We start from the raw sequence: 25,562 nt of genomic DNA on the forward strand, positions 1-25,562 counted from the left end.
GATATATAAAAAACACATGGGATCTACACAGGGCTATGTAGCACGTGCCCTAGGCAAACTCTGTTGAGCCAACAGTTTCCAATACACCCTCCACAGATACCCCTTTAGCTGTACAGATAAAAGGAAACACGTGGGCCCATGCACACACATACACACACAGTGCAGCTATGATACTGTAATACCGAATCCAGGGCATGAGCATGTCAGCAATGAATGTTTGAAGCATGTTTTGGCTAAACCTTCCACAAAAATCAGCGAGTATGTGCCCCAGGTACTGATCTTGAAGGTTGTGTGAATAGGGTATCTGCGTTCTATATCTTGAAGGTTGTGTGAATAGGGTATCTGCGTTCTAAATCTTGAAGGTTGTGTGAATAGGGTATCTGCGTTCTAAATCTTGAAGGTTGTGTGAATAGGGTATCTGCGTTCTAAATCTTGAAGGTTGTGTGAATAGGGTATCTGCGTTCTATATCTTGAAGGTTGTGTGAATAGGGTATTTGCGTTCTAAATCTTGAAGGTTGTGTGAATAGGGTATTTGCGTTCTAAATCTTGAAGGTTGTGTGAATAGGGTATTTGCGTTCTATATCTTGAAGGTTGTGTGAATAGGGTATTTGCGTTCTATATCTTGAAGGTTGTGTGAATAGGGTATTTGCGTTCTATATCTTGAAGGTTGTGTGAATAGGGTATTTGCGTTCTATATCTTGAAGGTTATGTGAATAGGGTATCTGTATTCTATATCTTGTTTATGGTAAACTTGTGGACCATGCTTATCTATCTGTGTCATGCTTATAGGCCAGGCCAATGCACTTTATATGTTGTCTAGACATGAGAAGGCTCGACTGTACATGCCGTCTGTGGGCAAATGTGTAGCTTCAGGAGCTCAACTACGAAGCGACACAAGGTTGGGATAAATGTGTCTGCTTTATATGACCATGTGATTACAGTATAGTGCAGTGGTTCTCAAACCTCTCCTCGGATACCCCCAGCCGCTCCAGAGCTAGCAAACCTGATTCAACTTGTTAACGGATCATCAAGCCCTTGAATAGATGAATCAGTCGAGCTAGTTCACGTCTGAGGGTCCCCGAAGGAGAGGTTTGAGAACCACTGTTATAGTGAGTGTATCCTCACACGTGGGAGAGGTGTAGCTGGCGTGTCTGATGTTGTAGTGCAGCCGCTGGTCTGCCTCCTGCTCCTCCGTCTCTACTGTGAAGCTGGCGTTTATCCCCGAATCCACCGAGCCGTTAGCCATGGACATCACTGGCCCCGACACCGTCGGAGTGGGCGGAGTCTGGGCAAGGGGTGCTGAGACAGGGGCGGGGTTGGGCGGTTTAATGGGAAGGGCTATTTGAGGTTTGGGGGTGGGCGGTTCTGGCTCGGGGGCCAACTCTGGTTCTTCCTCAATGACAGTTTCCTGTTGTTGGCGCAAGGCCTCCTCGGCCATCCGGCGCTGCTTCTCCCGCTGCCGCTTGATGGCGGTGGCGCGGTCCCGGATGGCTTTGGCCACCAGCTTGTAGTCTGCCTCACAGACGAAGCCCAGCACCACCTAGGGGGAGGGGGGAGAGGATGAGGGAGAGGGAAGGAAAGGGTGTGGTGAGGGAGAAGGTTAGGGAGAGGGAGAGTGGGAGAGCAATCAGTGAACTTGACACTTGAGATCCACAAAATGTGAAAGGGGTCCAGAAATCCATCAACAACCCACCATCTCCTGGGCCACCTCCTCGGGTACGTCCTTGTAGAGTTCAAACAGGAACTCAATGGCGTTGTTGTCCTTGTACTTCCCATGCAGCTTCTTGGTGTCATCCATACGCAGCCACAGCTTCAGGCCAGACTTCACCGTGTCGTCCTCCTCCGCCAGCTCAACATGGACGCCATTGTTCTCCTTGAAGAAGGTGTGTTCCAGCAGGTCTTGGATGGTGTACCTGGAGAGGCCACTGTTTTCTTAGTTCTATAATCCATTGAATTGAATTTTACTGTATTTTCTCAGTATGTATGTCTGATTTTGTATGTTTGCCCACTTACAAAGAAATTATCAGTCTATAATTTTAATAGTAGGTTTATTTGAACAGTGAGAGACAGAATAACAACAACAAAAAATCCAGAAAAACGCATGTCAAAAATGTTATACAATTATTTGCATTTTAATGAGGGAAATAAGTATTTGACCCCTCTGCAAAACATGACTTAGTACTTGGTGGCAAAACCCTTGTTGGCAGTCACAGAGGTCAGACATTTCTTGTAGTTGGTCACCAGGTTTGCACACATCTCAGGAGAGATTTTGTCCCACTCCTCTTTGCAGATCTTCTCCAAGTCATTAAGGTTTCGAGGCTGACGTTTGGCAACTCGAACCTTCAGCTCCCTCCACAGATTTTCTATGGGATTAAGGTCTGGAGACTGGCTAGGCCACTCCAGGACCTTAATGTGCTTCTTCTTGAGCCACTCCTTTGTTGCCTTGGCCGTGTGTTTTGGGTCATTGTCATGCTGGAATATCCATCCACGACCTATTTTCATTGCCCTGGCTGAGGGAAGGAGGTTCTCACCCAAGATTTGACGGTACATGGCCCCGTCCATCGTCCCTTTGATGCTGTGAAGTTGTCCTGTCCCCTTAGCAGAAAAACACCCACAAAGCATAATGTTTCCACCTCCATGTTTGACGGTGGAGATGGTGTTCTTGGGGTCATAGACAGCATTCCTCCTCCTCCAAACACGGCGAGATGAGTTGATGTCAAAGAGCTCCATTTTGGTCTCATCTGACCACAACACTTTCACCAGTTGTCCTCTGAGTCATTCAGATGTTCATTGGCAAACTTCAGACGGGCCTGTATATGTATTCTTGAGCAGTGGGACCTTGCGGGCACTGCAGGATTTCAGCCCTTCACGGCGTAGTGTGTTACCAATTGTTTTCTTGGTGACTCTGGTCCCAGCTGCCTTGAAATCATTGACAAGATCCTCCCGTGTAGTTCTGGGCTGATTCCTCACTGTTCTCATGATCATTGCAACTCAACGAGGTGAGATCTTGCATGGAGTCCCAGGCCGAGGGAGATTGACAGTTCTTTTGTGTTTCTTCCATTTGCGAATAATCGCACCAAATGTTGTCACCTTCTCACCAAGCAGCTTCGCGATGGTCTTGAGCCCATTCCAGCCTTGTGTAAGTCTACAATCTTGTCCCTGACATCCTTGGAGAGCTCTTTGGTCTTGGCCATGGTGGAGAGTTTGGAATCTGATTGATTGATTGCTTCTGTGGACAGGTGTCTTTTTTACAGGTAACAAGCTGCGGTGTGCTCCTAATCTCAGCTCGTTACCTGTATAAAAGACACCTGGGAGCCAGAAATCTTTCTGATTGAGAGGGGGTGAAATACTTATTTCCCTCATTAAAATGCAAATCAATTTATAATATTTTTGACATGTGTTTTTCTGCATTTTTTTGTTGTTATTCTGTCTCTCACTGTTCAAATAAACCTACCATTAAAATTATAGACGGATCCTTTCTTTGTCAGTGGGCAAACGTACAAAATCAGCAGGGGATCAAATACTTTTTCCCCCCGCTGTAGCCAAAGGAGAGAGATGGATAGGTGTGTAGTGTAATGTGTAAAGGTCAGGTATTATCTCATTGGAACTCCAGGGGGCCTGAAACCTGACAATATTTGAATTATGTATGTCTGAAGACGTTTCTCACTGTTATTTTTAGCTCATAACATCATTCTCTCAATGCTTTGAAAGAGAATGAGAAAATAGAAAAGCTAATCATAAAACTGTTTTCTTCAGGGCATTTACACAGTTGTTGGCTGAGACTGATACAATTAATTTTGTTTCAATGTCAGCGCCCTTAGATTAATGTTGGAGAGAGAGCTACAAAGAGTCTAGACAAACTAGCTTGACAGGTATAATATCCTTTATCTAGGAGGAACAAACTGTCTGTCTTATGTTTGCACACATTAAGAATACACACACACACACTTCAACCTAGACTCTATCCAACATTTGATACCACACCACCGCAGTGCCAGACTGAAAGCGGATGTCTGAGATAAGGTGAGTAAAGAGAATTCCTATCTGATTACTCTACCTCTGGTCTGTATTTATGCGGATGCATCCCTCTATGATCTCCTTCAACTCGGGGACTTTTACTTTGAAGAAGCTGTCCGGCTTAATTCCCTGTGAGGAGAAAGAAGGAGAGGGGAAAAGAAGAACTGTTAGATATGTCACCGACGTCAATCACTCCACCATTTGGGAGAGGAGAGGACTGACGCTGGCAGAAGGACCCCTGAAGCAGAGTATGTGAGCAGAGCGGAGTTGGAGCAGAGCAGGGAGTGGAGTGTGCCCAATTTCACTGCAGTGAGGAGCGAGATTCCCAAAGACTGGAGCTTCGGCCTTTGCGCCCGCTCCAATTTCGCTCCAGTAGAGCTCACTTCACGAGCTCAGGGCATGCCCGGCCCAGCATGCATTTGTAGTCTACTTGTGTGCTGCTATAACCCCTTGCTTTAGTTACTGTCATGGAGTTCCCTAAATATTTGAATAAAGAAACACACAGGTGCAACATCAAGGTGACTTACAAAGATGAGGACCAAGAGCAAGAGAGGGAGTGTGGTGATGTAGTGTCCACAACTAAAGAATCATTGTGGAATCTGAAAAGACAAATATCCCGAAAGCATGATGGTGTAGGCTACTTACTACGTGCATATGCCAAAAGAAAGGAATGAGGTGGATAGCAAATGAAGTGTCATTGTAGCAAGGTATTTATAAACAAAAAATCTGATCTCTTAAAAGATTCCTTCATTTTTGTTCTATTAAGTATACAATAGGCCATAATTGATTTTGGCCCAATAGGCCTGGCATATTCCAACTTTCAAGGAGCTTTTCGTTTTAATTGGGTTATTTTGCCTAAAAACATCCCTTCCCAGCCTGGCAAGAGGGGCCAAAAGTGTGTTTAGCTTCCCCAGTGGCTCTGAAAGCTTGGAGAGAATATTATCTGCTGCTGGCCTGCTCTCCAGGCACCATGGAATGAGCCTGAAGCCACAGACTCTGTCGAAACTTGGGTTTCTAAAAATGAATTCAAAGGCACTGTAAACTGAGCCCAATAAGGCATTTTTCATTTAATTCCAACTATAAACTGGGTGGTTCGAACTCTGAATGCTGATTGGCTGACAGCAGTATACCACGGGTATGACAAAACATTTATTTTTACTGCTCTAATTACATTGATAACAAGTTTATAAAAGCAATAAGGCAACTCTGGGGTTTGTGGTATATGGCCAATATACCAAAGGCTGTATCCTTAGCCGTGGTATATTGGCCATATACCACATCTCCTCGTGCCTTATTGCTTAAGTAAGTCACAGCCTATATAGGCAATTTATAGACTATAATTATTTAATACAACGAAATGCTGTTTAAATGCTGAGCGCTTAATGTCCCTGACTCCCTACCAGCCTAGTGTGTCACATTTGCAAATGCTTCACAATTTATTTCTTTGTAGCTATGGCCTTGAAATAATTGAAATAATATAGCCTAAATAATCCTTTTTGTTCCTTCTTAGTCTCCCTGTCTGACGCCTGACCTATTTAAAGTGTTATATGCTGTTTAATATGACATGTCGCCTATTTGAAATGATGAGCGCTTCTTACATTCACCTTTTCATGTTTATTATAATACTTTTCATTCGAATCATATAAAATCAAATCAAATGTATTGCTCACATACACGTGTTTAGCAGATGTTATTACGGGTGTAGCGAAATGCTTGTATATGGTTTTGGTTTCAATACTTCAAAACCAAATGGTAGGTCCAGGTAGTCACAAAAATAGATGGGTGTTGGTTAAATTGTGATTTTAATGAATGGAGCAGTTTTTTTTTCTGTGAGCGCAGAGCGGTTTTTAGTGGAGCGGTTGGAAAGGACGTGGAGTGCCGAAGCGGTGCACTGCCCCATGAGCGATGAGCGGGATAGCCAGGGTGATACGGGAGTGAGGAGTGAGGGACAATGTGGATATTTTTCCCTAGCCTGCCCTACACCACTATGATGGATGGAATACTTTATAAGTGTGTCTCTATGCTTCAGAGACACAGTACATGTACATCCTCTATTCACATTGGTAGATCTCCTGAACGGAATACATTTAAATATGAAATATATAAATATCTAAATTGAGTTAAAGGTTTCGTTGTTATCGGTAACTTTAGGTTGTGTTGTCATCGGTAACAGTTGCCCGGACACCCTGCCCAGGGGCACAATGTCAAAAAACAGCGGCCCACAGTTCAATGGTGTTCCCATCAGAGACATTCTCTGTGGGCCATCGTCATAGAGTTCAGACATAATGGAGCATGGCTATGCACACAAAGAAACACGAACAAACACACGCACCAACACAAACACAAAGAGGAAGGTTTGACTGTGTCACCAAACCGTTCACTGTTTGGCTTCTCTCTGAGTTCTACAGCCAGTTAGAACTAAAGTTTGAATGTGGTGAGAGAGTGGTGGTGTGTGTAAGAGTATTGCGGTGCTAGCCTGTTAGCTAATGGTTTTGTACACAAACACTCAGGTCATGATACATAATGTTCAAACCCATCCAGAGCATGCAGGTCTGTGTGGGTGCAGAGCACTGAGTACTAACTACCATGTGGTTTCCTAAAGGGCAGTCAGCTCATAGCTCATGTTTATTTGGTTTAGACACAAATGTTCAGTGACATAATACAAAATGTACAAAACCATCTAGAGGATAGTGATGGGTATGACAGGTGTCCATACAGTAGCTGTCGTGATCGGATACAAATAGAGAAAGACTTCCTATGGGGCTGTTAGCTAATAGCTAACGTAGCGTGAGCATGAATACCAAGCAGCGGTCAGATACTCACTACATAGTAGCCTTACCCTGCGTGGCGGTGAACACAATGACTGGGTCACACAGGTAAATGGGATACTTCCTGTAATGCTGTGTGTTAGTGCTTAGAGGTGATGCATGGCCAATATGCTCTTTAGGTTTATGAGGTAACTATCACCAGACACAGCGCAGGGAGTTCAGGTAGGGTGAGAGAAACAACCCTACTGAACAATATGCATGAACAAACACATTCACACACTATAAAGCCAATGTCACACACAGAACCACACGCGTATACAGACACGGCCACATCATTAGACCACAGGTCTGTTCTGTGAAAGGATGGGAAACACGGTGTGGGTGGAAAGAAGATAAACGCTTCAAGAAGAGGTATTACCACAAGAAACGATTGAGTCATTATCCCCTTTGAAGCTTCATGAACAGAACAAGCAAGTCTAGCGGAGGAGATAACACATTTCATTGAGGTGATAAGACTCCCCGACAGAGGAAAATACCCCTAGTTCACAGTCTGTCGCCTCCATGGCCTCCACAGATTAAACAAGGCCTGGAGGGTCAAGGTCTGGAGTTACTGAGCGGAAAAGCAAGGTAAACCTCCTCCGTGTAAAATGTAACAACAAGATGACGGCAACGAGAAACGGAATGGGAAGCCTGGTCCTCGTTTGTCACACACACTCACACACACACACACACACACACACACACACACACACACACACACACACACACACACACACACACTCACACACACTCACACACTCACACACACACACATACACACACACACACACACACACAAACACATAGAGAGAAATCGTTTAACACAGAGCACAGAGTGTGAGTGGAGTTGATTACATTTACATTTAAGTCATTTAGCAGACGCTCTTATCCAGAGCGACTTACAGTAGTGAATACATACATTTCTTTTTGTCCCCCTTTTTTTTGGTACTGGCCCCCCGTGGGAATCAACCCACAACCCTGGCGTTGCACACACCATGCTGGCGTTGCAAACACCATGCTCTACCAACTGAGCCACAGGGAAGGCTTGATCACAAGGGTTTCAGCAAAAGGAACCTGTCCGCACAAAGTGAGTGTTGTAATGCAGCTTGTTTTTTATTACTTAACTCCTCAAAAAAGAGTATAAAAAACTATGTGAGATTATATTGGATTAAAGAACACAGTGGCATATTTGTGGAAGAACTTTAAATTGCTGAACCGGTTCCATATGACAAATAGTGTGAAATACGTAGCAGTAAAAATGTAAAATTAGAGAGGACCAGTGAAATTTGACAAATATGTTTTTTTCCAGTGGTGACGACAGTGGCCCCAAATGCTCCTCTTTTCCCACTAAAGAGAGGGGAGGCAGTGGGACTTACTAATGGAAAATGGACTCTATCGAATTCTCTGGTGTTATCCGAGCAGATAATTGCAGCGTTTAACTACGTAAGAGAAAAAAGGAAGGGAAAAGACATGATAACAAAACAAACAAGACATTCTAAGTAACAAAAAAAAGAGAGAAAAAAAAGCTAAATGGTGTCCATCTTAATGGCTGATATGAAAAACCATCTGGAGACGTGAATAAACCCTTCAGTCTTTAGAGGGGCTTAGGGAGGAGTCACAGAGCCTGCTCTGTACAGTGGCTTTTGTTGGTCGGTGACATCAGCCCAACGTCCTGACCCACCGGGACTCTGAGGTGTACCGAGGACATGAAGTCCTGAGATACAGAGCCAAACACTCCCCCCACCTGAATGAATAGAAAGTCTCTTCTAAAAAGAGAGAGAGAGAGAGAGCGAGAGCGAGAGAAGAGTTGAAGATGGAGAGATATTATCTTCTGGGAGACAGACATCATAATGGATGTCTCCAAGGCATGGCAAGAACAATGTCAAGCTGAAGGTTAATGAGAGATGGGTCTCTTGATTAGGGCCCCAAACCTCCATTCCATATAGTGCAATTGGTAAAATTACACTATTTAATATTTTGCACCAGATTTCGATAGGAATATTTATTTTTGAGAACTCTCTCGCTTTATCTTTGTCTCTCCCTCCCTCCCCTTCTTTCTTTCTCCTAATGACAAATGTTCTCCATAATCCCCACTGACAGCAAGCAAATCATCCTAATCACACAAATTAGCTTTCTAAGAACACCAATGTTTTAGGGGGAGAAAACACAGAAGCACTGATGGGTGTACACAGAACTTAAGCATGTTGTTCTCGTCCAGCTAGATGTACTTTGAAGAGGACTGACTTAATTAGCTCTACAATTTGGAGTTAACACACACAAACTCAAATTCAGCACACAGAAACACTGCCTCTAACACAAACAAACAGTGAGAGCACCTTGTGTAATGAGATGAAAAGGCTCTACTTTCCATTGTGCTATAGCTTCTTGACTTCTATCACTCAGAAAGCCCTTTGAAAAATGGCTTGACCTGGATGCTTTAATCTCCTCACGTAAAATAAATAAATAACGATCAAATTGAAAATGTTTCCCATGGAAATACTATGACTTGATGACTGAAGTTTTATGAGCAGACCACTGCAAAAGTTATTGCGCTACTGGCCTTATTAATACAAAGCTTACAGTCTGGCACCCTGCTGCTAAAACAAGGGTATAATGCTAGTGGTTCTGAGATCAAAACTAGAGTAGAACCATAATCTAACTCAGTCAGGGAAACGTATGAACATGTATGAAACATGTGTGGGAGGATATGGGCCACAGGTCTGTGTACACGCATGTTCCTTAAAACATGATTCAATCACACAGACTCTAGTTTGCCTGAGACGGAGAGACACAGAGAGAGACACAGAGAGAGACACAGAGAGAGACACAGAGAGAGACACAGAGAGAGACACAGAGAGAGACACAGAGAGAGACACAGAGAGAGAAAGCGAGAGAGACACAGAGAGAGAAAGCGAGAGAGAGAGAGAGAGAGAGACACAGAAAGAAACACAGAGAGAGACACAGAGAGCGAGAGAGAGAGACAGAGAAAGCAAGAGAGAGAGACAGAGATAGACAGAAAGAGAGACAAAGAGAGAGACAGAGAGAGCGAGAGAGGGATAGCAAGAGAGAGAGAGACAGAGAGACCACTAAAACAGCGAGCTTGCCTGAGACGGATAGCATTAATTATGTAAATTACACGGCTACTGTAATTATGCACACATGCATAAATGTGCACACACAGAGAGAGACAGAGACAGACAGAAAGAGAGAGAGAGATAGAGAGAGACAGAAAGAGAGAGAGAGACAGAGAGAGAGAGACAGAGAGAGAGAGACAGAGAGAGAGAGACAGAGACAGAGAGAGAGAGAGAGAGAGAGCGCAAGAGAGACAGAGAGAGACAGAGACAGAGACAGAGAGAGACTTTATCACTGAGATTACTTCATCACTGACCTCAATCCAGTCTCTCAGAGCTTTCACAGTCAGCCCACTGACACCCCTATCAGATAACAGCAAAATCACAGTCCACTTGAATAGAGCAATACTGAATCATGAGGCATTAAAGCCAAAGGAACTGAATAATATTAATACATTCTATAGATGGAAGGAAGGTAGTGTAGAAACCAACCAAACACAATTAGGCAACAACAAATTCAACCCCTTTTAGACAACTTCCTGGAGAAAATGTTTCACTGCAATAGTGAAGGTGTAAACTTGGCAGTACAAAACCTAAACAGTACATTTGACCTCTCAGCTTCCCTACCAAATCTAAAAATGTCAAGCAGACAACCTATGAAAATGAACAACTATGACAAATGGTTTGATGAAGAATGCAAATACCTAACAAAGAAATTGAGAAACCTATCCAACCAAAAACATGGAGACCTAGAAAACCTGAGCCTACGCTTTCACTATGGTGAAACACTAAAACAATACATAAATACACTACGAAAAAAGAAGGAACAGCATGTCAGAAATCAGCTCAATGTAATTGAAGAATCCATAGAATCTAACCACTTCTGGGAAAATTGGAACACACGAAACAAACAACATGAAGAGTTATCTATCCAAAACGGAGATGTATGGATAAACCACTTCTCCAATCGTGTTGGCTCTATAACAAAGAACAAAGTGCAAAAACATAGACATGATCAAATACAAATCTTAGAATCAACTATTAAACACTACCAAAACCCACTGGATTCTCCAATTACATTGAATGAACTACAGAAGCAAATACAAACCCTCCAACCCAAAAAGGCCTGTGGTGTTGATGGTATCCTAAATGAAATTATAAAATATACAGACAACAAATTCCAAGTGGCTATACTTAAACTTTTTAACATCATCCACAGCCCTGGCATCTTCCCCAATATTTGGAACCAAGGATTGATCACCCCAATCCACAAAAGTGGAGATAAAGTTGACCCCAATAACTACCATGGGATATGTGTCAACAGCGGGAAAATCCACAGCTTTATCATTAACAGCAGACTCGTACATTTCCTCAATGGAAACAATGTACTGAGAAAATGTCAAAACTGGCTTTTTACCAAATTACCGTACGACAGACCACGTATTCTTCCTGCACAGCCTAATTGACAAACAAACAAACCAAAACAAAGGCAAAGTCTTTTCATGGTTTGTTGATTTCAAAAAAGCTTTTTACTCAATTTGGCATGAGGGTCTGCTATACAAATTGATGGAAAGAGGTGTTGGGGGAAAAACATACAACATTATAAAATCCATGTACACAAATATCAAGTGTGTGGTTAACATTGGCAAAAAACACACACATTTCTTTCCACAGGGCTGTGGAGTGAGACAGGGACTCCTGGAGTGGACCAGCCACCACCGGCCTGAGGAGAGACACATGGAACGAGGGAAGCTGTAACCTATAGCATACCTCATTCAGTCTCCTCAGGACTTTGAATGGCCCCACAAACTGCGGACCCAGCTTCCGGCAGGGCAGGCGGAGGGGCAGGTTCCGGGTCGAGAGCCAGACCCGATCCCCCGGTGAGAACACTGCGGTGACGGTCGATGCTCGCCTTCTGCCGCCTCACGGCCCGTTGCAGGTGCACATGGGCGGCGTCCCAGGTCTCCTCCGAGCACTTAAACCATTCGTTCACCGCAGGAACTTTGATCTGGCTCTGATGCCACGGTGCCAGAACCAGCTGATACCCCAGTACGCACTGGAAAGGAGAGAGGTTAGTGGAGGAGTGAGTTTTGGGCCATCTCTGCCCAGGGGATGAACGCTGCCCTGGCAATATGACCGCAGAAACCTACCCACATCCTGGTTTACTCTCTCCACCTGCCCGTTACTTTCGAGGTGAAAACCTGAGGTGAGGCTGACCGAGACCCCCAGACGTTCCATGAACGCTTTCCAGACCCTGGACATGAACTGGGGACCCCGATCAGAAACTATGTCCTCAGGCACCTAGTAGTGCCGGAAGACGTGTGTAAACAGGGCCTCCACAGTCTGTAGAGCCGTAGGGAGACCGGGCAAAGGGAGGAGACAGCAGGACTTAGAAAACCGATCCACAACGACCAGGATCGTGGTGTTGCCCTGTGAGGGAGGAAGATCCGTCAGGAAGTCCACCGACAGGTGCGACCACGGCCGTTGTGGAACGGGTAAGGGTTGTAACTTCCCTCTGGGCAGTTGCCTGGGAGCCTTGCACTGGGCGCACACTGAGCAGGAGGAAACATAAACCCTCACGTCCTTGGCCAAGGTGGACCACCAGTACTTCCCACAAATGCAACGCACCGTCCGACCGATGCCAGGGTGACCAGAGGAGGGTGATGTGTGGGCCCAATAGATCAGCCGGTCGCGGACAGCAGACGGAACGTACAGGCGCCCAGCTGGACACTGGGGGGTGTGGGCTCTGTGCGTAACGCCTGCTCGATGTCCGCGTCCAGCTCCCACACCACCGGTGCCACCAGGCAAGAGGCCGGTAGTATGGGAGTATGATCCATGGACCGCTCCTCCGTGTCATACATCCGGGACAGTGCGTCTGCCTTAGCGTTCTGGGAACCTGGTCTGTAGGATAGAGTGAAAACAAAATGTGTAAAAAACATGGCCCACCTTGCCGGGCGAGGGTTCAGTCTCCTCGCCGCCCGGATATACTCCAGATTGCGGTGGTCAGTCCAGATGAGAAAAGGGTGTTTAGCCCCCTCAAGCCAATGTCTCCACTCCTCTCCCGGATACGCACCAGGTTGTAAGCACTCCTGAGATCCAATTTTGTGAAGAAGCGCGCCCTGTGCATTGACTCGATCACACTGGCGATGAGAGGCAGCGGGTAGCTATACCTCACTGTGATCTGATTGATCCCTCGATAGTCAATACACGGGCGCAGACCCCCATCCTTCTTCTTCACAAAAAAGAAACTCGAGGAGGCAGGTGAAGTGGAGGGCCGAATGTATCCCTGTCCCAGGGATTCCGAGACATATGTTTCCACATCCCTGGGGCAGGGGTACATTCGGCCCTCCACTTCACCTGCCTCCTCGAGTTTCTTTTTTGTGAAGAAGAAGGTTGGGGTGAGTGATTCTGTAATGTGGTCCTGTGTGTAGCTGGTGTAGAGAGTCAGGCGCAGGACAGCAGATATGAGTAATCAACGTACTTTACTCAAAATACAAAAATACAAGGCAAATATACGAGCCCACAATAACGGACCGATTTACAAAGAACAATCCCTCACAAACAAACATGGGGAACAGAGGGTTAAATAATAAACAGGTAATTGGGAGAGTGAAACCAGGTGTGTAAGACTAAGACAAAACAAATGGAAAATGAAAAGTGGATCGGCGGTGGCTAGAAGGCCGGTGACGTCGACCACCGCCCGAACAAGGAGAGGGACTGACTACGGCGGAAGTCGTGACAGATCCTGACCAAATACAGGCTCGGCGAACACCAATTGGCTATAGAAAAAAGGGAGACATAAAAAGACATGGCTATCCAAAGAGGAGTGTCTATGTGGTCACTGCAAGACAGGGGAGGTAGAGACAGAGATCCACTTTTTCCTCTACTGTGAGGAAAAACTCCCAAATAAGATTATCTTTAAAAAAAAATCTCAATCAATTCCCAACCTCTGTGCATTTACTAATAACGTAAAGCTGGGAATTATTCTGGTTGGAGGGAGAAACCGCAAATATTACTGCCAGATATGTAAATGACTGCCATAGTCTGAGGGACATCCCATGACCATTAATTCCCTGTAGTATTTACATTGTATATAACTTACTAGTAATACATAGTGTAACAATCATCATGTGCATTCAGTTGTTTATTTATTAGCTATTCTTTCTTTTTTATAATCTTATTTGTATTTAATTAAATGTACTGACCGAAGATTACACAGTACAACAGCAGAAGTGTTGTACCTGTATACATGATTATATGTACTATTATTATTATTACTACTGAAATTAACTGTATTTTATTATCCTCATTGCATTGCACTGTATTTACTGAAATGCTGTACCACTACACTGCTTTGGCAATACCTACCAATTGTATTTCATGCCAATAAAGCAATCTGAATTTGAGAGAGAGAGATGGAGAGACAGAGACAGAGCGACAGAGAGAGAGAAAGCGAGAGAGAGTGAGGGACAGCTAAACTGAGAGAGACAGTGAGACAGAGAGAGACAGAGACAGAGAGAGAGAAAGCGAGAGAGAGTAAGAGACAGCTAAATTGAAAAAGAGAGACAGCATGACAGAGAGAGAGACAGCAAGACAGACAGAGAGAGACAGCAAGACAGACAGAGAGAGACAGCAAGACAGAGAGAGAGAGACAGCAAGACAGAGAGAGACAGTGAGACAGAGAGAGAGACAGCAAAACAGAGAGAGACAGCAAGACAGAGAGAGAGACAGCAAGACAGAGAGAGAGAGAGACAGCAAGACAGAGAGAGACAGTGAGACAGAGAAAAACAGCGAGACAGAGAGAGAGCTCCTTCTATATTTGTTTCTCACACTCTTATTCTTTATCTCTTTGAGAGGGGTCTTTGTATTTTGTATTTGTATTTATTAGGGATCCCATTAGCTGTTGCCAAGGCAGCAGCGACTCTTCCTGGGTCCAAACACATTAAGGCACTTCCATTACATATAAAACAAAAGATAAAACAGTACAACATTTTTACCCCACTACATATCTACAACACAAAATGTAAAATGCCACCATGCAATATTACACTGTAAGTGTGTGTAGAGTATGTGTGTTAGTATGGTCTGCCTCAAGAGATGACCACTAAAACAGGGATATCTATGTCAATTATAACACCCTAATTAAGTTCTCTATTCTTTATGTCTCTCTTCATCTCACCAACCTCCCTCCTCCCTCTATTTGTCACTGGAAACAAGCGCTGAAACATAATAAACGACTAACCGGTGCCCCGCACATTGACTCTGTACCGGTACCCCCTGTATATAGCCTCCACATTGACTCTGTACCGGTACCCCCTGTATATAGCCTCGCTATTGATATTTTACTGCTGCTCTTTAATTCTTTTTTATTTGTATTTTTTATTTTTACATTTGTTACTTTACAGTTATTGTTTTCTTAAAACTGCATAGTTGGTTAAGGGCTTGTAAGTAAGCATTTCACTGTAATACCTGTTGTATTCGGCGCATTTGACAAATAACATTTGATTCGATTTGAAACACAATCAGGAAGAACAGAACATTTCTGGATCAGCGGCAGATCCTTTAACACCCCCCCCCCCCCCCCACAAACACACGCAAAGGAAGTGCGTCAGAGCTCCTTATTGCCTGGTGTGTGTTCGGTGTGTGTGGGCAGAAACATGTGGAGGAGGAGGGACAGTGGTGGTGTGGTGGCGTCCATTGCTCTGCTAGCTAATTATAACCCAGCAGTGGAGTAGAGAGGTAGAGGAGGGGCTGTGCAGTTACAAAATCTACCCAACAGTGGCTGGTTGGGAGGCAGAAAATAGTAGACTAGAGAGGGCCAGCCCAGGGGTGGTGGAGAGAGGGCCAGCCCAGGGGTGGTGGAGAGAGGGCCAGCCCAGGGGTGGTGGAGAGAGGGCCAGCCCAGGGGTGGTGGAGAGAGGGCCAGCCCAGGGGTGGTGGAGAGAGGGCCAGCCCAGGGGTGGTGGAGAGAGGGCATGGCCAGGGGTGGTGGAGAGAGGGCCAGCCCAGGGGTGGTGGAGAGAGGGCCAGCCCAGGGGTGGTGGAGAGAGGGCCAGCCCAGGGGTGGTGGAGAGAGGGCCAGCCCAGGGGTGGTGGAGAGAGGGCCAGCCCAGGGGTGGTGGAGAGAGGGCCAGCCCAGGGGTGGTGGAGAGAGGGCATGGCCAGGGGTGGTGGAGAGAGGGCCAGCCCAGGGGTGGTGGAGAGAGGGCCAGCCCAGGGGTGGTGGAGAGAGGGCCAGCCCAGGGGTGGTGGAGAGAGGGCATGGCCAGGGGTGTCTGTTCCCTCACACCCACACTCTCTCACTAAAAAGGGAAACAGGCAATGTACCCCCATAGCAGCACAGGGGGGTTTTGGTTGTGTGGGCAGTACGTGGGGAATTGGCAATGTACTGATTAGTCTGACTCTCCCATTGCCTTTAATTGGCCCTCAAGATGTCATTGAATGGAGTCAGATCATGTTCAATAAGGGGAAAGGGAGATACCTAGTCAGTTGTACAACTGAATGCATTCAACTGAAATGTGTCTTCCGCATTTAACCCAACCCGTCTGAATCAAGGCATGGTAAGAACTTGTTCACCCCATAGTTGGACCCCATGTTGAAAACAATATGACTGCCACTCAGTGAAGACTGTGAGCTTAGGTATGGGGCTTCAGGCAATGACTTTCAATCACACCTCCCAACACTGTGATGTAAACGTCACCATACCACACAGACCTACTGAAATCACACAAGCCTCTTTGCTTTATCCTCTTAACAATTGTTCCAGAAAGGTGAATGAATGGCTCAATGGTGCTAGAGATCTACTCATTTGAATCAACAAGATTCATCACAGAGGTGACTCTCGCCATTCAGTCATTTGTTACTCATTGGACAATTGATAGAGGAGGGAGGGTTAGAGGGCTGGTAGCTATGTTAACTACACACTCTGGTAAGCTGCTAGGAACTCCTGTTCTTTGAAGCCTTCATTAAACCCTGGTGACTTCTTGTTTAATGGTAATATGTTGTGTAGGGGAACGACAAAGGTTCCTGGTATTCCTAGAATCCTAGAATGCAATTTTCTCCTTACCATGTGAAATCACAAATGTGTTGAGGTTGTTGGTAGGATCAATGGAAATGTATAATACTCTGTATTCTGCACATTGAATGAACATACACTATATTTACAAAAGTATGTGGACACACCCCTAGAAATTAGTGAATTCGGCTATTTCAGCCACACCCATTGCTGACAGGTATATGAAATCAAGGACATAGACATTCAATCTCCATAGACAAACATTGGCAGTTGAATGGCCTTCCTGAAGAGCTAAATGACTTTCAACCTGGCACCGTCATAGGATGCCACCTTTGCAACAAGTCAGTTTGTCAAATTTCTACCCTGCTAGCGCTGCCCCGGTCAACTGTAACTGTTGTTATTGTGAAGTGGAAACATCTAGGAGCAACACCGGCTCAGCCGCGAAGTGGTAGGCCTCACAAGCTCACAGAACGGGACCGCCGAGTGCTGAAGCGGGTAAAAATCGTCTGTCCTCAGTTTCAACACTCACTACTGAGTTCCAAACTGCCTCTGGAAGCAACGTCAGCACAATAACTGTTCAATCGGGAGCTTCATGAATGGGTTTCCATGGGCAAGCAGCCTGCCCAAATGCTACCTGCCCAAATGCATGTGCCAACTGTAAAGTTTGTTGGAGGAGGAATAATGGTCTGGGGCTGTTTTTCATGGTTCGGGCTAGGCCCCTTAGTTCCAGTGAAAGTAAATCTTAACGTTACAGCATACAATGATATTCTAGACAATTCTGTGCTTCCAACTTTGTGGCAACAGTCTGGACAATGCCCTCGTGCGCAAAGCGAGATCCATACAGCAATGGTTTGTCAAGATCGGTGTGGAAGAACATGACTGGCCTGCACAGAGCCCTGACCTCAACCCCATCAAACACCTTTGGGATGAATTGGAACGCCAACAGCAAGCCAGGCCTAATCACCTAACATCAGTGCCCAACCGCACTAATGCTCTTGTGGCTGGGATTCCCTCCAGAAAGGATTACTGTAACCTGTATGCCACTCCTTGAGTATACCTCTTTAAACCCCTCCCTTAGTACTGTTGTCCTAGGGAAGGTCCTGTGTATCCAATTGGTACTGTACTGTATGTAGTTGGCACCAGCTAGCCTATCCTAGGAAGTCCCTAGGTGGCTTTATAGATATATGTCTTTAGCCAATTAGAATACATTCTTATGAGGACCACCTTACAATCATAGATTTTATGACGACATTTAACTTCTTAAAGTATAGGGGGCAGTATTTTCACGGCTGGATGAAAAACGTACCCAAACTAAACTGGTTACTACTCTGGCCCAGAAACTAGAATATGCATATTATGCAGATTTGGATAGAAAACACTCTGAAGTTTCTAAAACTGTTTGAATGGTGTCTGTGAGTATAACAGAACTCATATGGCAGGCAAAAACCTGCGAAAAATTCAACCAGGAAGTGGGAGATCTGAGAACTGTAGTTCTTTCTAATCCCTATTGAAACTACAGTGTCTGTGGGGTCACGTTGCACTTCCTAAGGCTTCCATTGGCTGTCAAAAGCCTTCAGAAAGTATTTTCATCCGTCTCCTGTAACCGGGCAGAGAATAGGAGCTCAGTCAATGAGTGGACTGCCTGGGGACAAAGGGATTGATGATGCGCGAAACCCCGCGAGGGCGCCGTTCCTTCTTTTTCTTCTTGAATGAATACGCTATTGTCCGGTTGGAATATCATCGCATTTTAACGTTAAAAATACCATAAAGATTGATTTTAAACAACGTTTGACATGCTTCTAAGAACGGTAATGGAACATTTGGACTTTTCGTCTCTGGTACTGCGCTCGCGCGTTATGCCTTTGGATAGGGCTCTGTATGCACGAACAAAACTGAGGTATTTGGACATAAATATGGATTATTTTGAACAAAAACAACATTTCTTGTGGATGTAGCAGTCCTGGGAGTGCATTCTGACGAAGATCAGCAAAGGTAAGAGAATATTTATAATACTAATTCTGAGTTTAGGTGACCCCAGAACTTGGCGGGTGTCTGTATAGCTTACTTTGATGGCGAGCTATGTACTCAGAATATTGAAAAATGTGCTTTCGCCAAAAAGCTATTTTAAAATCTGACACAGCGGTTGCATAAAGGAGTACTGTATCTAGAATTCTTAAAACAATTGTTATGTATTTTGTCAACGTTTATGATGAGTATTTTTGTAAATTGATGTGGTCATTCACCGGAAGTTTTGGTGGGAATACATTTTCTGAACATCACGCGCCAATGTAAAATGCTGTTTTTGGATATAAATATGAACTTTATCGAACAAAACATACATGTATTGTGTAACATGATGTCCTAGGAGTGTCATCTGATGAAGATCGTCAAAGGTTAGTGCTTCATTTAGCTGTGTTTTGGGTTTTTGTGACATATATCCTTGCTTAGAAAATGGCTGTGTGGTTATTTTTGTCTATGTACTCTCCTAACATAATCTAATGTTTTGCTTTCGTTCTAAAGCCTTTTGAAATCGGACAATGTGGTTACATTAAGGAGAAATGTATCTTTAAAATGGTGTAAAATAGTCGTATGTTTGAGAAATTGAAATTATTATATTTTTGCTGTTTTGTATTTCGCGCCATGCTATTTCACTGGCTGTTGAATAGTCTGGGACGGTCACGTCCCACCTAGCCCAGAGAAGTTAACAGGCCAGTAACCTCCATAGATACACAGCAGTAAACTGGTAGTACATACTTTTTAGGAGGCGCAGCGGACATCCGCTAACGCCTTGGTCACAAGGCTGTGTCTGTCTCCTCATACACTCAGTCAGACCACAGCACAGAGATGGCTTTGAAGAGTTGGAAGAGTGATGCTGGACCAGTTCTGCTCACCGTATCAATGTCCTTTTTCAGCGGCAGCAACCTCTCGTCAGCTGACGCACTGGGTAATGTTCTGCTTCTGTAAGAACTCACTTCAACCCAGTAAACTTCCAGAGAAGACAGTGTTACTGTCCAAGTTAACTTGCTGTAGGTGTATTGGCTAAAGGATTTACTCTGTTGTTTTTGAAAGTAACTTGGGGGCTTGTCTTGGCTTTTGTGCACCCACACACATGCTCATACTGATACACACTCGCACACATGCAAAACAGACACACACACACAGGAATGAGGGAGGACAAAGCTTTTAAACCTACTTGAAAAGGCAATGTAGCTCACCTGAAGGAAAAACAAATAGGTCTTTCTGTGCAGACACCGTATAATATCTCATCTCACACAGCACAGGGGAAACTTGAGCCATATATAATATCCACTGTTTGTCCTGTTGTTGAAGGCTACTAAACATGACAGTGATATTATTCCACCAATAGTCCACTTTGTTCCTCTTTCACCATCAGGTAAACAAAGATATACAGCTCTCCTATCATAGCATAAATATATAGCTCTGAGAAGGGGAACAAGATCATTTGATGACACAGACATTGTCATAAAATGATGTCAGACAGTGGCCAAGTGTAAGAGGAAAATGGTGGCCATTTGCTGTAGTCTCAGTAATAATCTGCTATTAATTTCCTTTATAGGTCAAGCCCCATGGCTGAATTAAAACTGTGGTATGTACGAAGCATGGAGATCCTTAACTGCTGAGGTCAACACAAATAAGAAACAACAGTGCAAGTAAGAATGTAAGTCTGAATACAGAGGCTGGCTGGGGAGAACGTCTGAATACAGAGGCTGGCTGGGGAAAACGTCTGAATACAGAGGCTGGCTGGGGAGAACGTCTGAATACAGAGGCTGGCTGGCAAACTGCTTTTGTGGTTCTGGCAGAAAACACATTACGGAGTGAGAGCCTTGCTTCCTCAAAACTGTAACACTCCTTTGGACTCTGGCACTAAATACTGCTTATGTTGTTCCAGGGCTGTAGCGTGCTCAGACACACACACACACACACACACACACACACACACACACACAGCTAGCACGTGGGTTCTTACTGCGTCAATCACGTTGGAAGAGCTGCATGTAAATTAATCCACGATGTGCATGATGGTCCTTGGGGATTTCAGTTTGTTTGGCCAAATGACCGCAAAGAAATCCAGAATTGTGGAGTGGAGAAAATCAAGCATTGTGGAGACGTTCCCATTCCTGCATGTGGACCTCGTTCTCCGACAAGTAAAAGACTTAAAGCATAATTCCAATTCCTGTAATTAGCAATCAAGTCCGAGCCCTTCAGCTCTTCCAAATCTGGTCGTTACGGTGCAACAGCTGATTATAGCAGTGAAAGAGAGACGTCCATTTGGTAAACACCATTATAGCTCCACAGAGACCCTGTAATTGACTCTGCTGAGGAGAAATGTCACAGCAACATTGCATAGAGATGAGAGATGGTAGGTTACCATTAGTGGTCTGATAAACACTCAGTAACGGAGATAACAGGGTTGGGTACAAGGGGAGGGTTCCTATTTTAGGAGACCGGATGGGATGGAAGTGAGAATGTAGGTGGCATTCACAATGGAGAGAGACCCACAAAATGCTCAATTGAGAGTATGTAATTGAGAGTGTTTTTGTGTATCTATTTGTGTCACATTAGTGATGCATAGCAAGCAACTTCAAAAGAAAGACAGAGGGGGGTGGATAGAGAAAGAGAGAACAGCAGGAGGCCATTTCATGCAGTTAGTTGAAAGGAACAACAGATGATGATCCTTGCACATGTTGCACGCCTTTTGAATGCCTCTTTCCTGCTTACCTCTTCCCAGAGGCAAGCAGCACGACACTGAACAAGTGGTGCTGTCAAACTGCAACCAGAAAGACGGCCAAATTTCTCTTCAGATCTGACCGACATCTAGCGAAACAACAGACAAACTGAACAACCTGGACTGGACACACAGAATCCACCAGAGACAGAGAAATCCACTCACGCTGGTGACTTTACGGTAGATCTGAGCAGCGTTCTGGCACTCAGAGTAGGGGTACTCAGACGTGGTCATCTCAAGCATGCACATCCCAAAGGCATAGACGTCCACCGCCTCATCATACTTCTCCTCGTACATCTCTGGGGCCATGAACTCAGGAGTCCCTACAGAGGGGGCGGGGGTGGGGGGTAGAGTGAGGAGGGGGTATAATGGTAGTGGTTATGAGAATTGTGCAAAATGTGGTCCTACTTCACTGACAACTGCAGTTACACTTCACAATACAGTGGCCTTATTCATTCTCACTCTGACCACTTTGGAACAAGTAGCCAACTGCGTGCCTTGTAATACAGTGCGGAAAAGGTGTATTGGCAACAAACTGTTCTGGTATTCATTTACAGTACAAGTGTATTAAAATGGAAAAAAATTATCAAAGGCGGTACAGAAACAATGCAGGAGGTAATCAAAAGATAAGTTATTTATTGATACAACACCAAATCTTATACGAGCGTGATAATGTAAAACAAATGTTAAACGTCTGTAGGTGTGAAGGTTTCCAAATGGGACTTAGATGACCCACACTATTAAAAAGTCACTGAGACCAAACACTGTGATAGCAGTGAGATAGATTAGAACATGTCGGGCAGCCGTGCTGACGTCACTGCAAAGACTAGCCATCATGCACCATGACAGTATGAATATAAACACCTAGCCAAATAAATAAACACAGTGGCCAGCCTAAAACATGGCATTGAAGGCTTTATTTACAGTTGCTCCAGTTTAAGGTCACACCACACTGAAGGGACAGCAGTACACAGGGAGCAGAGGGACTGGGACTCCATTTTACACTGAGTGATTGCCACTGGAAGGTATGATTTATTGAAATATTGAATAACCGTTTCACACAATACTGTATCTCTGTAATAAAATTTTTAAAAGACATTAAAGCAAATAGCAAAGAGTAAGTGTTGTAGGTGGTAAAACGTTTTAACATCCTCTATGAGGTTTCAGCTATTACGTACATCTCACTTTAAAACCTTAGTAGTGGGGACAGAACGCTTTAATCCTACATTGAGAAATGTTCAATAGTCACAGGGTCTAGAATAGAGCCCTGATGCACTCCATCATGCTGAGTGTCAGTGTCAACTGAAGTGGCTGTGGGTAGTTGAGAGACTCACCAATGACACTCTTGGCGAACGAGGCACTCTTTAGTGTGGCCAGGCCCAGATCGCCGATCTTGACGGAGCCTGTGGGGCCGGTGATGAAGATGTTGTCACACTTGAGGTCCCTGTGGATGATGGGCGGGGTGCGGGTGTGGAGGAAGTGGAGGCCCTTCAGGATCTGGTGGCTCCAGCGCTGCAGCAGCTTCAGCTTCATCTCCTTGAACCTCTTCAGGTACCTGTAGGGTGAGGCTGATATGAGTACTGTACCTGCGGCCTATGCAAGACTCAAACCCAAAACCCTGGTGTCCAACCAACTGAGCGATTGGAACAGTGTAAGCAACAGTGTAAGCAACAAGTGTTACTAAGTTACAGAGCACCATGGACCAGGGGTGCTCACACTGAATCTGAGAGCCTGAGGATGAGGTAGCATTTAACATCCCATCTGTCTCTGGAACCAGTTTTCTTCTGTCATGCTCAAATTGAGAGTGACACTCCATTTCGACAGATGTTAGCCACATGGCTAACACACCAATTCTGTAGATTCACTAACATGAACAGAAAAACACAGATGGAAAGCATATCTGCTTGAAGTCTTTTGCACCCCCTTTTACAAGGAGATGACGTAGGAAAATGGCACATACTTTTCCCCATCTGCTTATTACTCAGGCAGTGGGGGTGGACTTAAAGGGATAGTTTAGGATTTTGGCAATGAAGACCTTTACCTATTTTCCGAGAGTCAGATGAACTAATGGAAACCATTTTTATGTATCTGAGTCCAGTATGAAGAAAGTTAAAGGTGAAACTACCTCTAACTTCCTTCATACTGGATGCAGATGCATACAAATTGTATCCCTTTAACTCACGTCTTGAGGGTGCCTGATGTCATGAGCTCGGTGACCAGAAGGATGCACTTGTGGCCCTTGCAGTTGTCCTTCCAGGAGTCGTAGAAGCGGACGATATTGGGGTGCTGCAGCCCCTTCAGCATCTCCACTTCCTCACTGAAACGCTGGCGCTCCACCTTCGTCAGCCTCCGTGTCTGGAGAGAGGGAAGAGGAGAATACATTATTATAGTGGTGAGACTATACACATAGTAGGTAATAGAGTAGACACAAATATAAACTCAGCAAAAAAATAAATGTCCCTTTTGCAGGACCCTGTCTTTCAAAGATAATTCGTAAAAATCCAAATAACTTCCCAGATCTTCATTGTAAAGGGTTTAAACACTGTTTCCCATGCTTGTCCAATGAACCATAAACAATTAATGAACAAACACCTGTGGAACGGTCGTTAACTTCTCTAGGAAAGGGGGCAGTATTGAGTAGCTTGGATGAAAAACATGCCCAAAGTAAAATGCCTGCTACTCAGGCACAAAAGCTAGAATATGCATATAATTAGTAGACACTCTGAAGTTTCTAAAACTCTTTGAATGATGTCTGTGAGTATAACAGAACTCATATGGCAAGCAAAAACCTGAGAAAAATCCAACCAGGAAGTGGGAAATCTGAAGTTTGTAGTTTTTCAAGTGATTGCCTCTCCAGTATACAGTGTCTGTGGGGTCATATTGCACTTTCTAAGGCTTCCACTAGATGTCAACAACCTTTAGAACCTTGTTTCAGGCTTCTACTGTGAATGGGAAGAGAATAAGAGCTGATTCAGTCATGTGTCTGGAAAATTGGCATGAGCTCAAACATTTGCGCGGCCGTGAGAGCGAGCTGCCTTTCCTTTCAATTCTAAAGACTATGGAATTGTCCGGTTGGAATATTATTGCAGATTTATGATAAAAACATCCTAAAGATTGATTCTATACATCGTTTGACATGTTTATACGAACTGTAATGGAACTATTTAGACTTTTCGTCTGGACTAAACTCGCACGCTTTGTGAATTTGGAGTGCTGGACTAAACGCGCAAACAAAATGGAGGTATTTGGACATAAATATGAACTTTATCGAACAAAAACAAACATTTATTGTGGAACTGGGATTCCTGGGAGTGCATTCTGATGAAGATCATCCAAGGTAAGTGAATATTTATAATGTTATTTGTGACTTCTGTTGACCCCAAAATGGCGGGTATCTGTATGGCTTGTTTTGATGTCTGAGCGCTGTACTCAGATTATTGCAAAGTTTGCTTTCGCCGTAAAGCTTTTTTGAAATATGACACAGCGCTTGCATTAGGGAGAAGTTTATCTATAATTCTGTGCATAACACTTGTATCTTTTATCAAAGTTTATGATGAGTATTTCTGTAAATTGATGTGCTCATTCACCGGAGGTTTTGGAGGCAAAACATTTCTGAACATTACACGCCAATGTAAAAATGGGGCTTTTGGATATAAATATGAACTTTATCGAGCAAAACATACATGTATTGTGTAACATGAAGTCCTATGAGTGCCATCTGATGAAGATCAAAGGTAAGTGATTCATTCTAGCTGTATTTCTGGATGGCAACAACAACTGCCCGAGTTACACCAGGAACGCACAATCCCTCCATCAGTGTTCAGACTGTCCACAATAGGCTGAGAAAGGCTGGACTGAGGGCTTGTAGGCCTGTTGTAAGGCAGGTCCTCACCAGACATCACCTG

The 25,562-nt window shown here is 44.4% G+C and overlaps 1 protein-coding gene across 1 annotated transcript in view; it reads right to left on the reverse strand.

Moving 5' to 3' along the window:
• The window catches only part of LOC115199739 (serine/threonine-protein kinase WNK4-like), a 75,813-nt gene that overhangs the window by 20,178 nt on the left and 30,073 nt on the right, over positions 1-25,562 (reverse strand). The window contains exons 2-7 of the mRNA XM_029762135.1: positions 23,840-24,012; positions 22,992-23,212; positions 21,823-21,980; positions 4,058-4,146; positions 1,694-1,913; positions 1,126-1,540 (exon numbers count right to left, since the gene is read on the reverse strand). Coding sequence (XP_029617995.1) covers positions 1,126-1,540; positions 1,694-1,913; positions 4,058-4,146; positions 21,823-21,980; positions 22,992-23,212; positions 23,840-24,012 — 1,276 coding nt within the window. The remainder of the gene's footprint in view (positions 1-1,125; positions 1,541-1,693; positions 1,914-4,057; positions 4,147-21,822; positions 21,981-22,991; positions 23,213-23,839; positions 24,013-25,562) is intronic.

Source organism: Salmo trutta, chromosome 1 (genome assembly GCF_901001165.1).
Source record: "Salmo trutta chromosome 1, fSalTru1.1, whole genome shotgun sequence".
In the NCBI taxonomy this organism is placed as follows: Eukaryota; Metazoa; Chordata; class Actinopteri; order Salmoniformes; family Salmonidae; genus Salmo; species Salmo trutta.